This window comes from Schistocerca nitens, chromosome 4 (genome assembly GCF_023898315.1).
Source record: "Schistocerca nitens isolate TAMUIC-IGC-003100 chromosome 4, iqSchNite1.1, whole genome shotgun sequence".
NCBI classification, from domain to species: Eukaryota; Metazoa; Arthropoda; class Insecta; order Orthoptera; family Acrididae; genus Schistocerca; species Schistocerca nitens.
In genome coordinates this window covers 889690732-889709209 of record NC_064617.1, presented here as the reverse complement: position 1 = coordinate 889709209, position 18478 = coordinate 889690732, and the positions used below count along the sequence as shown (strand labels likewise).

The 18478-nt window shown below is 44.0% G+C and overlaps 1 protein-coding gene across 1 annotated transcript in view; it reads left to right on the top strand.

Moving 5' to 3' along the window:
- The window catches only part of LOC126252003 (aminopeptidase N-like), a 130381-nt gene that overhangs the window by 26661 nt on the left and 85242 nt on the right, over nt 1–18478 (top strand). The window contains exons 4-5 of the mRNA XM_049952786.1: nt 10695–10801; nt 11622–11777. Of these exons, the coding sequence (XP_049808743.1) occupies nt 10695–10801; nt 11622–11777 (263 nt within the window). The remainder of the gene's footprint in view (nt 1–10694; nt 10802–11621; nt 11778–18478) is intronic.

Here is an 18478-nt window from a genome sequence, read left to right as displayed (position 1 = left end):
CAGCGCTATTTTTGTGCCTTGTGGCCGTTAACGCCCCAGTTGCCTGCCGTAGTCGTTAGCGTAGTTTTCCAGCAGTGTGTTTTTCCTCGCCTTGTTGATGCTGTCCGGCACGGCATGTAGTTCGACAGCCTTTCAATTGTTTGTTCTATTTTTTTCTTAAGAGCGGTTATTGTGCCTTGGCTGTTTTTAGATGATATTTTCCGTTGTCGTACCGTTGGCCGGGCAGAAGGGAATTGATTAGGTTGTTGGTCGATCCTTCTGCCGTCCCTGGGTCGGGTTGCCACCCGATTATTTGACGTTACAGTTGGCTGCCTGCCTCACCTCACCTTACATTAGAGCTACCTCCTCAGGCCGACCCTTGGAACACTTCCGAGCACCACTGTTCTGTTGCTTTTAGATTGTGATTTTCATTTTAGTCTGATGTACTGTGCGAGGCCTTCAGCCGTCTATTAATTTAGTTTGTTTTAATTTTAAGATAAGGCCTTCAGCTGACTTAAATTAAAGATTGGATATTGATTTGTTTAATAACTAAAATTTTGAAAGTTTGTTCTATCTGTTCTATCTGTTGTTGTTCTTCAATTTCCAGTGTGTGGCCTTCAGCCGAGCTTTTATTTGAAATATTTTTAAGATAAAGAAAATAGAACCGTTGCCAAACACAGGAGCTGACCACTTCTATTTTGTCAAGAGAGGTTTCCTATACAGGCTCAGTACAACCGCCAGAGATGCGGTTCTCGCCGTGTCCCTATGACTCCAAGAGGAAGAAGAACGATTCTGGAAAAGTTGTGTAATTTTTAACAGTTGCCGTCATTTTAAATAAATTATCTACTCCTCTTAAAATAACTTCACCCAAAATCTGTTTTCAGATTTAGGGTCCTCAGCAGGTGAAAAATCATTGTCATGGAGTTTCTTTTCCCAAGGAAATTACGTTAATGATTTAAATCGCGATTGAATTTTCAAGGAACTCGAAATGTACTTGATAGGAAAATTATGGATGCAGCTGTGGGCTGCTCACTCCCAAAGGGTTCATACCTGTCAACTGATTGATTATTAATTCTGGCTGCATTACAAACCAAAAAACACTGGGTAGTTTACAGTTCCCATTTATAACCTCTAGAGGCTTTTGTGGGAAAGTCGTGAATTATGGATATGTGCACAGTGTGACATCATGGCTGTAATCATGTGTGCAGTGTATGGTCAATGCAGGATGTTTCACACATAGAGGCAGCACTCTCTCTGGCGCTGCGCGCAACCAGTATCCCCACAGGCCGGGTCCGATCACCGCATATTCTCCGGCTCCTCCCTCGTGCACTGTGTTAAGTGGCGTGTCTGTTTCAACCAAACGAGTCGAATTAGTAGTATAATTAGTAGTATCACTGCGTCATGCACCACTTAAGGCTGCTGTCACAGTGGTTTCTGTTGTATACAGACTCAAACGGAAGTCTTAAAGTAACGGTACTGCATCAACTGATCAGTTCAAATAGTGTTGTTCGAAGTCTGCACCTCTTCTTCACCTCTTTACATTGGACAGTTTCAGCCCCAATCTGGGTCTGTTTGCAACAGAAGCTCACCATCTAGTTCTGTTTTCCCACCATCTTTCAGTGTTTACTCTTGCCTCTTTTTCTAACATCCACATCTTTCAGCCCTCTATCCTTTCGTCTTCCTCTTGGTCGTTTCATTTACATCCCCATTTCATGCATCTTCATGGAAATCCTCTTAGTTTCGATTTCCTTTATGTGTCCATTCCATCGTAGCCTTGATTTTTCTGTCCTGCTCTGCAAGGGTTCCTCTTTCACTATTTCCCTTACACTTTCATTCTTCAACCTATCTCTCCTTGTTCCTCTTGTTCTAGTTCCGAAGAACTTCATTTCACGTGCTTGTAGTCTGCTTACGTCTCATTTCTTTATTACCCGTGTTTCAGACAAATAGGTCAGTACTGGAACGTAGTAACTTCTACTTATTAATTCTTTGCTTTTTTGTTGAACATCTTTGTCCTAAACCAGTCTCCGAACACTCCAACAGAATGCTTCTGCCTGTCTACCGCTTTCAGTGATCTCTTTCTCATTTCTTCCATTTCCCGTATCACGCTTCCCAAGTGCTTGACACTTTTCACCTTCTTCAATAGTCCACCGCCAATCCTTATTCCGTTAATTGGTCTATCTTTCTTTCTAGTTGTAGCCAGGGTCTCACATTTGTTGACATTAAATTTCATTCAATAATCTCTCACAGTTTCTTCCCAATCTTACAGCTGTTCCTAAATCTTCTTCTTCCTGTTTCCCCAGATCACCACTAGTACTGCAGCTGGCTGTTTCCGCACATGCCTGATGGAAGATCGCTCGCGAACGACGCATTTTTTTCTGATGAAGCTTTTGTGTATTTATGAAGCTATGTGAACACGCCGAAAAAACCACGGTTCGTTGTTGGCTAAATTCACTGTATCATTGGCAGCAATTAAATACTGCATTTGACGATCTAAAGCAACATTTGGCAAACATAATCCGTACCATATGTACGGAATTTACAGAGCCGTTTCGCTACAAAGGGCAAATGAACTGTTCAGATGTTACAAAGGAAGAAAAGTACTTACGCTTTTAAGTCTCGCTTTAATATTGACGTATGGCATCTGTTCTAACAAACAAACATTCACCGAAGAACTCGGATAGTAAGTGCGTTGTGGTCCACATAGGAATTATAGTGGTCGATTTGCACACTTGGCCGCTCCAATGCAACAACAGAGACTGACGGCGACTGATGAAGGTTTCCTGACACCAAACAAACTGGCGTAACCGACGAAAGCAATATCTGGCATATTCCCTCATATGACATAACGAAGTGAGCTATATCGGTGGCAGAGACTAAACCCTGACAATCAGAGCAAGGAACGTCGAGTTGAGTGTAAACTGCAAGACAACCTTTAGTTGACTAGGCACCGTCGTTGAGCCACGACACAAAACGGCAGTCAGTCTGCGACGAGAGCGCTCAAGTCAATCACGCCAAGGGCTGGTGCAACAACTGCTCAGGTTCCGACAATCATTTGTCACCCACGAAGAATTTTTGAGTAGGTCAGCCTATAACTTCTGATGTTAACACTGTAGTGATCTCCAGGTATAAATTTCTTACTATTGCGCCGGCCGTTGTGGCCGAGCGGTTCTAGGCGCTTCAGTCCGGAACGGCGCTGCTGCTACGGTCGCAGGTTCGAATCCTGTATCGGGCATGGATGTGTGTGATGTCCTTAAGTTAGTTAGGTTTAAGTAGTTCTAAGTCTAGGGGACTGATGGCCTCAGATGTTAAGACCCATAGTGCTCAGAGTCACACATTTTCACAGTGTTAGATGTTCGCTTCACGGTGTGCCAACAACATCTGAACCATTCGAACTTTTGCTTTACAAATCGTATTTCAGAAAACGAAAATGTTTAAATTTTTTATATTTTTTGCCAGTGTATAAGCTAAACTTTCATATTTTGTTATTAGAATAAAAGTTCAATCATATTTTCTGTACGTTATTGAGACATCAAGCTCACAGTACTTAGATGTAAGCTTACTTTGCTTTACTTTCCGTGTCCAGGTGAAAACATCTGTAGTCTCTTCTTCGAAAGCTCTGTGCTTTTAATGGCCTCGTGATTCCATAAAAACAAATCTTCCGCTGTCAAACAGTCTCCATCCTTGGGCACATGAGCAAGCGTTTAACCTACGTTTCTCCGCATTCACAATGGTCTCTTTCAGAGCAGCCCCACATAACCACGTTTACTTCGCATCAGATCTACTCATACCTCCCCATGTACTATATTGTAGCTACTGCCCTTGTTTTGTGTGATTTCCTCTTCAGGATGCAGGCTTATATTTTTCAGAGACTCCAACCATAAAGAGAGACGGCGGATCTCAGGTTGGCCTTCTAGCAATACTGTCCGTTTTATAAAGCTCTTCCTTGACTTCGAACGAGTTGGAAGAATTTACTTTGGTTGGGTTTGCTGTTTTTTCCTCTCTGTTTCACTGGCTACTTTTTGTCTGATATTTTGTGGCGCTATGGCCTCAGGTGAGTATATTGTGTGGACAGACGTACGCCTCAGACGTTCGACGACAATCTTGACCGTCTCATTTAAAGCGACGTCTACTTGTTTGGAGCGGAAAGACGTCTCACATACAGGTACTGCGCATTATCCATCTGCAAAACAGTCCCATTACCGATGATGGAAGAAATTTACACTACGCCCTTCATGTTGATCCAATTAGTTTAAGTATAATATTAAACACTGGGTTGTTTTGGAAATCAGCCTTATGCAAACACAATTAATTTATTTTTATATTTCCCCAGACATGTTTCGACAGCAATGGGTCATCTTCTGTGGGTTAAATTCTTTATTTCTGTACAGTATAAGATCACATTTGTAATACTTAAACTACTGTAGGCCTAGGAAATACAATATTTGCAATTTGCTTCGTTTTGCTTTGGACGCTCACTTTAAAACTACATCGCTAATTGAACTGTATTATTGTACATCGATTTTAGTGCTCGTTTTCGTCGTTTTTTTGACCGCATGTCATCTGCAAACTAGCCTGAAGAAAATTATTGCATGTTTGTGGATAGCTGTTTCGAGGGTAGAGGTTATGTACGTTTCTGTACTTAACATTTTCCGTCCTGTTTCGTGTCCCTGGTTGGTGTCTCAATCAACTACTATTTAGTAGATTGCTTTCGCTCAGTTTTTCATAAATTTCCGCTCACTACTTCACCTCATGCGCACTTACACAAAATGTGGTGAAATGAGATCTGAGCAGACACTTTTGGCAATACACTCAGTGAGATGTGTCATGTTACTGTCGTTGCTCACTTGCTCATCGTTGGAGTCTGCATATATTTATATTTTTTGTTTCTGGCTGGTGTGGCTGGTTATTTGTCTACGTATTGTACAGGTTAGGGGAAAGAACGCCCCCTTGCGGTAATCCATTCGTTTGGTTTCTCCATCTACTTTTTTCCCTGGTTCTTAACATGTAACTCAGTCGAATATCCTTTGTTATTTCACAGACTTTCGTGAGGAGTCGTTGGTGATTTACTGCATCATACGCAGCGGAAAGGTTAATAAACACATCTGCGGTTATTACTTTCCTTTCAAAACCATCTTCAATGTATTGAGTCAGATTCAGTATTTGACTACAACATTTTCCCTGGTCTTGTAACGTCACGAGTATACGGTGAAGGTATTCGTCCACCTTGGGCTGGTACTGAGGAGAGCTGGATTTTTCTGCTGGGCTGAGTGCGAGTCGATGTGACGTGGACGCCCCGTGACCACTGTAGGCGAGCCCAGGTGCAGAGACAAGGAGCACATCGCCAGAAATGGGTAAATCCAAAAGTTGGGAATATGGACAGCTGTAGCTCCCATGGTCTTTGTACAAGAGATGCATCAAAAATTGGGGTGTATGATAAGCTGAACGATGGCTTCTTAAAGCTCTTCAAAAATCTGTAGTAATTCACAGTTAAATATTAAAGTAAATCTGAATACATCTGCGCTCTCAGAAAAATGATGCTCAATATCTTTACAATTACAGAAGTTAATATTTCACAATGAACCTCTGAATTAACAACTTTTAAACACTTCATGCAATTCTAACTTAGGTGACACCACCTTTGTAAAAGAGCGTCAAAAGACGCTTCTGACAAGCTGATCTAAATAATTGTTTAAACAATATTAACGACAATCTGTTGTCATTTATCGTAAGCGTACTTGCGCGAGAATACTGGGTTATTTGCTTATCGACAAAACTTATTTGTATTTATCGTGAATCATCTGAGTGTCTAATATACTAGTTTACTCCTTGAAGTAGTCAGGTGAGTCAGATGATGTCTGTAGAGCTTAAGAACGATGTATTTTCGATGGGGACGGTCTTCAGCCAATGGAAAATCAGACGGTAGTGGAACACTATGGGAGTCGAGTGGAGACTGGGACTTCACGAGTGAAGAGCGCAAGGGAGCGATTCTGGAAACTTTTACGTTGTACTTGAAGGAGGCAGTCCTGCCTGTGGTAACGAGTGGTATTCGATAGTGTAGGTAACTGATTCTGAACAGTGAACAGTCGCTACCATACTTCAACAACAGAAAGGAGTTTATACACTTCGCTAGGCTGGCAACGTGTACAAATATGTAAACAAACCAAACAGGATGGGTAACACAGTGAGTTCGAAGTAGTTGTGTGTATATTAGTGTTACGTCTATAATACTGGGAGAAGACTAATAGTGCGCCAAAACAACAAGTGCAAACAAAATGAAAATTGGGAAGAAAAATGTTCGGAACACAAAAATCATGCACGTGACCAGGTGAGAGGAAACACCGATGCCAACTAAAAACAGGAAGAACACTAAGTAATCACTTATTTTCATAAAAAGCTGGAATTGAACTATTTTATGACCTGCGAATAATAGACATCAAAACAAAATTGTATCATAACTGTATCATTATAGATCTCACTGATCATGCATTACAAGGACAAAAGGCGAAACCGTCTGGGAAAATAAAATAAAGTACTGCAAGAAAACTGTGCTTGCTGCGGAGGATGGCCACGCAAACAAACTCGTGATAAGTGTATTTTTGTCTTTATTGTTCGTAGGACCACTTCCCGTTTACTTGAGATGTCCTTTCCTGAATAAACACCATTCAACATAATTCTCTGTCGTCTACATTCATTGCAGACGTTATAATAGAATCCTTGTTATTAAATTGTTCATTTAATTTTTATTTTGTATTTCTGTGTATTTCATTAACACCCAACTCTACCAAAGCCTAGACTATTTGACTGCTCGAGCTATTCTTTTTAAACAGAGTCGTGCATAGCCCAAGTATCTAAAGTATGAGTAACCGCTGGTAAACACGCTCTGGGTTGCTCGTAGAAGATGCTGTTTAGAAGAGCAACTCTGCAGCCGTAACCGTTAGGTACCGTCAGTCCGAAACTAGCTTATTCAGCAATATATTTTGCACTGATTTTCGTTGCTATTCTCGACAAATTCTTACGAATAACGTTTGTAGGTGGTAGTTCAAGGAAATATGACGAAAATTTTTTCGCTCGATCGGCTCTTTGCCAGGCTTTAGTAATGCTATGCTACTACTTGGCTTTCCTCCCCAGTTTGCGAATCTGAAACCTTTACCAACATCTGTTCATCATCCTCACTAGTCTTTCATTAGGTTTTGGGCAAAACTGCTTTATTTGTTCAATTTGTATGTTGTCATAGCCTGCTGCTTTATTTACTTTCTGATCTCGCGCTGCTCTTTCCAGTTCCTCATGTGAGAATGGAGCTTTTGGAGATTCGCTCCATCCATCTACGTTTCGCCTGAGATTCAATCTTTTCGCCATCTGTCTTGTCTTTCCACTCAGTAGCAGCTGCTGAGCAGTCTGGTTCAGAGCGACGACTGCACTCAATGGCGGACTCGTAGGATCAAGATCTTTTTATCAGCTTTCACGCTCTTCGACTGTTCTGTTTCATGTCCAGATAAGATAGTAATTCAGCTTATCGCTTCTTCCTTTGTTCAGCTTTGTTTCAGAGTAGTTTTTCTCCCACCTCAGTCGTATGTGCTGAGAAGGATCTGCGTTGTACTTGCTACGATAGTCGACAAAGAAATCTTGTGAACTTGCGTCAAGGCCAGATGTAAACTGGGTTCTACATCCACTTGGAATATACACTGAAGAGCCAAGGAAACTGGTACACTTGCTTAATATCGTGTAGGGCCCCCGCAAGCACATAGAATTGCCGCAACACGACGTAACATGGACTCGACGAATGTCTGAAGTAATGCTGGAGGGAAATGACACCATGAATCCTGCAGGGCTGTCCATGAATCCGTAAGAGTACGAGGGGTGGAGATCTCTTCTGACAGCACATTGCAAGGCATCCAGATCAATAATGTTCATGTCTGGGAAGTTTGGTGGCCAGCGGAAGTGTTTCAGCCCAGAAGAGTATTCCTGGAGCCACTCTATAGCAATTATGAACGTGTGGGGTGTCGCATTGTCCTGCTGGAATTACCCAAGTTTGTCGGAATGAACAATGGACAGGAATGGGTGCAGGTGATCAGACAGGATGCTTACGTAAGTGTCATCTGTCAGAGTCGTATCTAGACGTATAAGGGGACCCATATCGCTCCTACTGCACACGTCTCCACACCATTACAGAACCTCCACCAGCTTGAACAGTCCCCTGTTTACATGCTGGTTCCATGGATTCATAATGTTGTCTCCATTCCCGTACATGTCCATCCGCTCTATACAATTTGAAACGAGATTCGTCCGACCAGGCAACATGTTTCCATCATCTCCAATGTCGGTGTTGACGGGCCCAGGCGAGGCCTAAAGCTTTGTGTCGTGCAGTCATCGAGGGTACACGAGTGGGCTTTCGGCTCCGAAAGCCCATATCGATGATGCTTCGTTGAATGGTTCGCACGCTGATATTCGTTGATGGCCCAGCAATACAATCTGCGGAAGGGTTGCACTTCTGTCACGTTGAACGATTCTGTTCAGTCGTCGTTGGTCCGGTTCTTGCAGGATCTTCTTCCGGCTGCAGCGATGTCGGAGAGTTGACGTTTTACCGGATTCCTACTATTCACGGAACACTCGTGAAATGGTCGTACAGGAAAATCCCCGCTTCATCGCTACCTCGGAGATGATGTGTCCCATCGCTCGTGCGCCGACTATAACACCACGTTCAAACACTCTTAAATCTTGATAACCTGCCATTGTAGCAGCAGTAACCGAACAAATGCGCCAGAGACTTCTGTTATACAGCCGGCCAGGGTGGCCGAGCGGTTCTAGGCGCTACAGTCTGGAGCCACACGACCGCTACGGTCGCAGGTTCGAATCCTACATCGGGCATAAATGTGTGTCATGTCCTTAGGTTAGTTAGGTTTAAGTAGTTCTAAGTTCTAGGGAACTAATGACCTCAGAAGTTAAGTCCCATAGTGCTCAGAGCCATTTGAACCATTTGAACTTGCTTATACAGGTGCTGCCGACCGCAGCGCCGTATTCTGCGTGTTTACAAATCTCTGTATTTGAATACGCATGCCTATACCAGTTTCTTTGACCATTCAGTGTACCTCCTTGACGTTATCTTTAGAAATCGACAAATGAATTGTAGTTTTCTGGGTCAGCCTCTATGTTTTCAACTTCGAGAACCAGTTGTTTTCTGAAAACCTTCCATGTCGCTTTCTTGAAGGTAAAACACTGTCTACTCTGATAACTCCAGAAGCTTTATAAGAGCTAGGGAGATGTTTTGTCCTGAGAAAAGTTCTTTTGCTATTTTTATAACACGAGAAGCGATGTTCTTAGTAATCAAGATGTTGTCATGATTATACCCTCCCTGCCATCTACCGTTATTAAATGATGGTCTTAATTTAGGAAAAAAATAAGCAAATAAGCTGCAGTTCCTCTCTTTCTGCGTAACCCCCTAGTTCCTCCACATTTTCAACAACTGATTTACGTCCCCAGTTGACACTTTGACAGTTAAAGTCTCCCAATACATCCTTCAAGTTTTGGTTATGAAAATTATTTGGCATATTTGGGGTAAAATCAACATTAGGTCGTTTGTGCACTGACATAACACTCAGTTATTAAAATTTAAATGTTTTTTTGTCTGTGATACTTGTTGACTTAATGTCTATATCTGGTTTTCCAGTGCTAGCACTACCATATTGTTCATGAGGATTTCTAATATCATCTTCATCGCTTTAATTGTTGGTCTTCGGTCGTATACCCCTCTCTGCTTCCTGTAATGACTAAATGTCTCATGAATGTTTTTACACTTGTCTGACAGTTATATTTGCCTCTCTCTTGATAGTCCTTCAATCTTTAAAGAACTCGTCACAATTTTAGGCCTTGAAAATGTCCGATTTTTTGTGTATTCTTCCTCTGATGTTTACCGGTGGTAGAAGTACTAACCATTGACACTGGTTCAACGTTTCCAGGGTACGATTATGTTACAAAAACATTGTGCATTACAATACCATGTGTCGATCACCTTACTCCAGAGCTGTTGTGTAGTGCACCTTATCATATTAACAAATAAACCGCGTAAGGACGCTTCCAGAGTATTTGATTTAATTGTCAATCTTCACACTCTATCACAGAAACTTCATGTCTACGAAAACCAATCATGTATAGCAATTTGACGTCTGCCAAACTCAGACTTTTCACTTTGGGCTGTTTAACAAGTAACTGCATTCTTTATCATAACGAGTAAGCTGCGTTTCCGATATGCGGTTATCGGGCGATTTTTTCTAGATTCGACATCGCCTATTTTACTCTGACCTAATTGTCAGTTTATTTTTACGCACCTTCTTTGTTTTTATCGTAGTACAATGCTTTACGGCAAACTTGAATGAAGAGTCTGGACCACCAGAAGAAAGCGTATAACATAGTTATCGATCCATATGCAGATACGAAGTGAGGCCCGAACAGATTTTACTCTAAATGTGAAGTTGAAATTAATCGTAAGATTAGTTGGTAATCTCTGAAATAAAGAAACTTACTCATCTTAATTCCAGTCTTAACAATTCCAGTGAGGACACAGGAACGAAACTGCGTTGTCTTTTAGTAGTAATTCTACTCTTTCTGTAATTTTTGCCTCTACACCCGGCTACGTGTTCTAGGTAGCAGATTACGAAAGTAAACACAGCGGTGATAAAAAGAACAACAGAACTGTGCACTTTACGTTTCTCTTGTTTCAGTTGACCTCGGGTAGCAGCATCACGCTGGAGGTGGACTTCAGCGGCGAAATCGGCTACAGGGAGGACGGCTTCGCTCGATACGACTACCTGGAGAACGGCCAGGAAAAGTGAGTACGGAAGTACAGTAAGTACAGTACATCCATGCACCACTTGTGCTGTCCACAGGCCAGTTAATGTGCAGCCTAGAGCTCCTGGAATCTAGTGTCCCATTCCTGATCTACAAGGAACTTTGGATGTTGCTCAGCACAGTCAAACGAACAAGACATTTTTTTGCGATGTGTCAACTGAGGTCATAATCGTTCTACACGTTTGCTGGAACGATAGAAATGGCCGAGCTACTCTAAAAGAGAGATCAAAATATACAGACGGTGTACCTGGGAATAAGGAACCAATAGTTGGAATTAAATATTTCCTATGGTACTAAGTCTCCAATGAGCAATGCATGTTTGTTTTGTTTCATAACAAACTACAGCCTACCGAATCGACGTTGGTGAAGCTTCTTTCTAAAAAATACAGTCATCTGTGAAGTGAAACTACCTGGTATATTAAAACTATGTGCCGGATTGTGACTCGAATCTATGACACTTCTCCTTCTTTTGTGAAGGGCAGTGGCAGAAGTGAAACTGTGAGGTCTAGTACTGTATTGTGCTTAAATAGCTCAGTCAGTAGGGCACAATCTCTCCAAAAGCAATGGTCCCATATCCGAGTCCCATTGCGGTACACAGTTTTAATCTGCCATGAAGTTAGACATCGGCGCTCACTCCGCTACAGGTGAAAATTCATTCTGGAGTCCCAACCTTCCAAGCATCGTCCAGTCTCCCAGATGTCTTCTTCAGTACATCTGACCCACGTTTTTTATGTGGTTCGGCACAAGAACGTGATGACGGATGTAGGTTCCAGTGTGTGACTGTGCCGTGCTGTTGGCAGGGCGATATACGCGACGCAGTTTGAGCCCAACTTCGCGAGGTCCGCGCTGCCCTGCTACGACGAGCCGGCTGTGAAGACCTTCTACACCCTGAGCGTGCGCGCGCCAGACGGCTACACCGTGCTCTCCAACACTCCAGCCTCCAGCATCGACGACAGGTAGGCCCATCTATGACGCTGCCACTTGTAAACCCTTCACATAAAGCTTTAGAAATCCCCAGATTTGATACTTTACTTCCGGACTTGGCCTATCTCACTGACAATTTCTTGCAGAAGGATGGAAACCTATGATGATTAAAAGTCTTCTGTTTGTTGTACCCTGGCACTATATAAAAAAACTTTAATTACAAACTTAAAACGAACGTTTCGACCGTATTGCAGCAACCTTCCCCAGGGCTAGCCTCGTTTTGGTGGAGAAAAGATGTCTACTTTAGACGAACGGTGTCAATACGTTGTATTTTTGAAACTTTGTTGGTCGTAAAATATAGTAGGCTAGTCCGTCATATTTTTGAAACTTTATTGGCCCTATAATATAGTGGGCTATGGCGTGCTGACACCGTTCATCTACATTCATGCTCATAAATTGCAGAATGTGGTGCCACACAACGTGGCACTAGACAAAACTGGCGCTAACACCATAAGCACATAGGGAACACACACGACACAGATCTGTAGGTCCACGGTATTGGTAATAAGTTGGGAAAACCGTCGCGAAACACATGTGCTACAAAACGCCACTGTTTCCTGCGCATGTACCCCGACATCAGTATGGCATATGATCACCATGCACACGTACACAGGCCGCACAACGGGTTGGCATACTCTGGATCAGGTGGTCGAGCAGCTGCTGGGGTTTAGCCTCCCATTCTTGCACCAGTGCCTGTCGGAGCTCCTGAAGTGTCGTAGGGGATTTGAAGATGTGCAGCGATACGTCGACCGAGAGCATTTCAGACGTGCTCGATGGGGTTTAGGTCCCGAGCAAGGCTACCTGCAGTACTCCGCGGCCAACTACGGGCACTGATGGTGAGATATCGGTCTTCTCGTGGTGTTGTACACTGTCGACGTCCCGTAATGTAGCACCTGGAAACGTTTCCTGTCTGCTGGAATCGTTGCCATAATCTTGAGATCACACTTTGTGGCACACGGAAGGCTCGTGCTACGACCTGCTGTGTTTGACCAGCGTCCAGTCGCCCTAATATTCTACCCCTCATAACGTCATCAATATGTGGCCTTTGAGCCATTCTCAACACAAAGTCACCATTAGTACGTCTGAAAACGTCTGCACACTTACTCGCTGCACCGTGCTCTGACATGCACCAACACACCTCTGCGTATGTGGACTGCTGCCAGCGCCACCGTGCGACGACCGCAGGTCAGATGCACCGCATGGTCATACCCCGAGGTGATTTAAACCCGCAAACCGCCCACCAGAGCGTTGTTTCATCATGTATCAGCATTATCCTTAATTTATCAGCATGAGTGTACAATGAATAGAATCATCTCTTATCCACCAAAATCAGTATTGCCCTGAGGAAGGCTGTTGCAGTACGGTCGAAACGTTGATTTAAATCTTATAATTAAAGAATTTTATACAATGACGCGGAACAACTCTCGGATGAATTTTAATCATCAAGACTCGGGCCGCAGAAGTCTATGATGGAAACCTAAGAGGGCTGTCCAGAAAGTAACTTCCGATCGGCCGCGTAATGGAAACCACAGTGAAAATAACAAACGTTTTATTTGCAACAGTTAGGTACACCTTCCACCTGCTTCTCTACATATTCGCCGTTCCAACTTCGAGTGTTCTCGTAGTGTTGTAACAACTTTCCAATATCCTCGTCATAGAAAGCAGCCGCCTGTGCTTTCGGCCAGTTATCTGCACTGGTCTGCAGCTCGTTGTCTGTGGAAAAATTTTGCCTTCATAGCCAGCGGTTCTTGTCAGCAGAGATGAGACTCAGGGGAAGCCAGTTACGGACTGTATTGTGGGTGATCAATCACTTCTCGTTGGAAACACTGCAGGAGCGTCTTCACTGCCCCTGCAGTGTACGGCCGAGAATTGGCATGAAGAAGGAACTGCTCGACAGTTGTGTTATGTGGGCTGCATGACACAGGCGAAATCTCTAAGCGGGCCCTCATACTTAGGGGGAGACGTTATTCCCTACGCATCTTTACGTGCTCACTTTTCGCTCAAAACTGAAAAGAGCGACGCGACACGATCGACGGGCATATTAGAGACACTGCCCAACACATGCGTGCAAAACTTTAGCGGATTTTCCCAGTGGTTTACATTTCGCAACCGATCGGTACTTACTTTCTGGACAACCCTCGTAAATTCATATAATTTATGGTTTTACAGAAATAAAGAATGTTGAAGCCACGTAGTGAAATTTTCAGTTTAGCAGAGATGACATACGTTGTAAGGGTCGAAGGAACGAAGACGGCAGATGAAAGTCTATTCCACATCTTATTCAATCTTCAAGAAAGCGAAGGAAAAATTTGTAGAGTGAGTTAAAGTTCAACAAAAAGTAATAATAACATATGAGGTTTGTCGATGACATGCTAATTCTGTCAGAGACAGCAAAGTTCTATGAAGATTAATTGAAAAGCGTGACTATTTCCTCTTTCCTCGGTCGAGTGAACCATTACGTGGCAGTCATTTCCAGAATGATGTATGTATGCAGACGGAAGAGACGAATGGAAATTTGTATCAAAGCCGGGATTCCCACCCGAGTCTCCCGCTCACTAGACAGATGCACTAACCACTACGGCACAGTGGCTTTGTGCAACTGCACGGAATACCCTGTCACGCCTCCATACTCAATCCAAATTGCCATTCGTGCTTCAGCCCACTTGGTACTCCCCTTAAACTTGAACAGCACTGAGGAGGCTCTGCAGCTTTACTGGTAAAACACATCAGCTGCGAGCAAAGCGGTGAATTCTCCCTGAAACCAAGGTCTAGGTGCTATCAGTAAATGAAACTTATTTTGTCCCAGAGACCTTTTCAAATCTCAAACATCTATGATATACATACACTCCTGGAAATTGAAATAAGAACACCGTGAATTCAGTGTCCCAGGAAGGGGAAACTTTATTGACACATTCCTGGGGTCAGATACATCACATGATCACACTGACAGAACCACAGGCACATAGACACAGGCAACAGAGAATGCACAATGTCGGCAATAGTACAGTGTATATCCACCTTTCGCAGCAATGCAGGCTGCTATTCTCCCATGGAGACGATCGTAGAGATGCTGGCTGTAGTCCTGTGGAACGGCTTGCCATGCCATTTCCACCTGGCGCCTCAGTTGGACCAGCGTTCGTGCTGGACGTGCAGACCGCGTGAGACGACGCTTCATCCAGTCCCAAACATGCTCAATGGGGGACAGATCCGGAGATCTTGCTGGCCAGGGTAGTTGACTTACACCTTCTAGAGCACGTTGGGTGGCACGGGATACATGCGGACGTGCATTGTCCTGTTGGAACAGCAAGTTCCCTTGCCGGTCTAGGAATGGTAGAACGATGGGTTCGATGACGGTTTGGATGTACCGTGCACTATTCAGTGTCCCCTCGACGATCACCAGTGGTGTACGGCCAATGTAGGAGATCGCTCCCCACACCATGATGCCGGGTGTTGGCCCTGTGTGCCTCGGTCGTATGCAGTCCTGATTGTGGCGCTCACCTGCACGGCGCCAAACACGCATACGACCATCATTGGCACCAAGGCAGAAGCGACTCTCATCGCTGAAGACGACACGTCTCCATTCGTCCCTCCATTCACGCCTGTCGCGACACCACTGGAGGCGGGCTGCACGATGTTGGGGCGTGAGCGGAAGACGGCCTAACGGTGTGCGGGACCGTAGCCCAGCTTCATGGAGACGGTTGCGAATGGTCCTCGCCGATACCCCAGGAGCAACAGTGTCCCTAATTTGCTGGGCCGGCCGAAGTGGCCGCGCGGTTCTGGCGCTGCAGTCTGGAACCGCGAGACCGCTACGGTCGCAGGTTCGAATCCTGCCTCGGGCATGGATGTGTGTGATGTCCTTAGGTTAGTTAGGTTTAACTAGTTCTAAGTTCTAGGGGACTAATGACCTCAGCAGTTGAGTCCCATAGTGCTCAGAGCCATTTGAACCATTTTTGAACCTAATTTGCTGGGAAGTGGCGGTGCGGTCCCCTAGGGCACTGCGTAGGATCCTACGGTCTTGGCGTGCATCCGTGCGTCGCTGCGGTCCGGTCCCAGGTCGACGGGCACGTGCACCTTCCGCCGACCACTGGCGACAACATCGATGTACTGTGGAGACCTCACGCCCCACGTGTTGAGCAATTCGGCGGTACGTCCACCCGGCCTCCCGCATGCCCACTATACGCCCTCGCTCAAAGTCCGTCAACTGCACATACGGTTCACGTCCACGCTGTCGCGGCATGCTACCAGTGTTAAAGACTGCGATGGAGCTCCGTATGCCACGGCAAACTGGCTGACACTGACGGCGGCGGTGCACAAATGCTGCGCAGCTAGCGCCATTCGACGGCCAACACCGCGGTTCCTGGTGTGTCCGCTGTGCCGTGCGTGTGATCATTGCTTGTACAGCCCTCTCGCAGTGTCCGGAGCAAGTATGGTGGGTCTGACACACCGGTGTCAATGTGTTCTTTTTTCCATTTCCAGGAGTGTATATGCACACTGTAGCGAGGAATAAAATTTTTATCGAGACCAGGTTCGAACCCTTGTCTCGTGCTTCTGAAAATTTGGACTGAGGAGGGAGAAGTGCTAGGGTAGTCCGTGAAGTTATGCAAAGCCACTGTGCCAGGGTGGTGAAGCTGTTAGCGCATCTGCCCCGTGAATGGGAGACCTGGATTAGAATCCCGGCCAAGGTACAAATTTTTATTCGTCACCTCAGTTCGCATATATACATCAAAGTTTTGAGGCTTCAAAAGGTCTCTGGAACCATAAAAGGTTCGTTTGATGATCAGAATGCCTACAAGGCGATGTTCAAGGCGGCACGTCTCCTGAACAGCCAAACAGAGACTTCAACAACTAGGGACTACGTCGAGTCATCATTCGGTGGGAAAATCAGCAAATTAGTTGAATTGAGGGGTGTAGAAAAGGACTAATACCTCGTTTGATGGTTGTAGCTCGTTTTTTTTTCGATATGATAATTGAAACTGTTACTGCCACTCGTAGGTCACATAAATTCACAATATGTTCTGTAGAAACGGATGTGACTGTAATATGACAGTACTTCTGTACATTTCCCAATCAGGGGGAACATACCTCTGCTCAAGAAATCTACTGTCAACTAAGGTCGATACCAGAGCCAATTCACTCCCAAATTGATGAGGGCTGATATAGTCACTATAAAGGTGACAGGAATCCAATGTTACGAAATTCCGTAAATACCGCAACAGTCTCTGGTCACGAATATTTCTTTCTTCAATTGTTGTTTCAATCCTTACGATCATCTTCAGACTGATCTGTCTTCATGAAGCTAATAGAGGAAGTAAATTAAATATATAGCCATAAATGGCATCGTCACATAGAGTAACATGACGTATAGTACAAAACGAACACTCCAGCAACGTCTAGCCATTACGGGTAATGGAATAGTTACTATTTTATCTTGGTTGTATCCTGGTCCCGGCGGAGGTTCGAGTCCTCCCTCGGGCATGGGTGTGTGTGTGTTTGTCCTTAGGATAATTTAGGTTAAGTAGTGTGTAAGCTTAGGGACTGATGACCCTAGCAGTTAAGTCCCATACGATTTCACAAACATTTGAACACTTTGATTTTATTCTATGTGACGATGCCATGTATGGCCATGTGTTTTATTCACTTATTTTGCTATCTTCTTGAAGCAGATCAATCTGAAGATGATCATAATGACTGAAATCGATAACTGAATAAACAAATATTTGCGATCAGAGACTTTTGTGGTATGTACAAAATTTGGCAATCAAATTCTCTGTGCAGTTCAACAAGATCTCCATAGGGCTGTGCGGCATTCTTGACTATTAGCGATTTAAATAGCTTTTAACACCACTGGTACTGATTATGATATTAATCATCTCATCAGCTGTAAGACCTTTGAGTCGGTACTTTCCATTTTGTTACCTGGACCAACATTTCGGTCACTATTGCAAGCGGTCTTCGTAAGAATCATCAATTTATAAGTGGACTAGTCTCCAGGTCAGCTCTTATATAATGTCATTACATCCAGTTCGTAGTGACAGTTGTCAAGAACTGCAGGGAACTCGGTTTCAGTAGCACGGCAGTAGGGGGTAGATGGGATCTGACACCTTTTATGAATAGTAGTTACTATTTTCATATTGACTAGTCTTGACGAATGACGGCCAAGCCAATATAACGACATCGTACTAGCGTGGAAGAATGTATCTGATACGTCAACACTTACATGTTTGTCTTATCAACCTATGCAAAATTTTTCTCAACAACCGAACTTCATAAAACTTAAAAAATTTTACGTATGACACCATCACTTCAGAAAATGGCTTCCCTTAGCGGGAACTAAGTCGTAATAATGGGTGACCATTTAATCTGAAATCAACAAACTGCCGTAATGTAAGAAGGCGTTATCATCCCACCACACACACACGCACTAGCAGATGTACGCCAGTATCTTACCTGTAGATTGTAACGAAGGTCGTAGAATCATTTGTATTTCAGTTGTTGATCACAGACATGCTCTTTTGCAGCGACCTTCAGATGACTGGCTGGAGATGGTGACGAACACTTACCCAGTAAGACTTTTTTTTACATTAATCTCTTCGATTACATTTCTCTATTGTAGATACAGTTTTTCGACTATGTTTTTGTTTCTGTGCTTACAGAATCAACTGTAGTCCTCTTT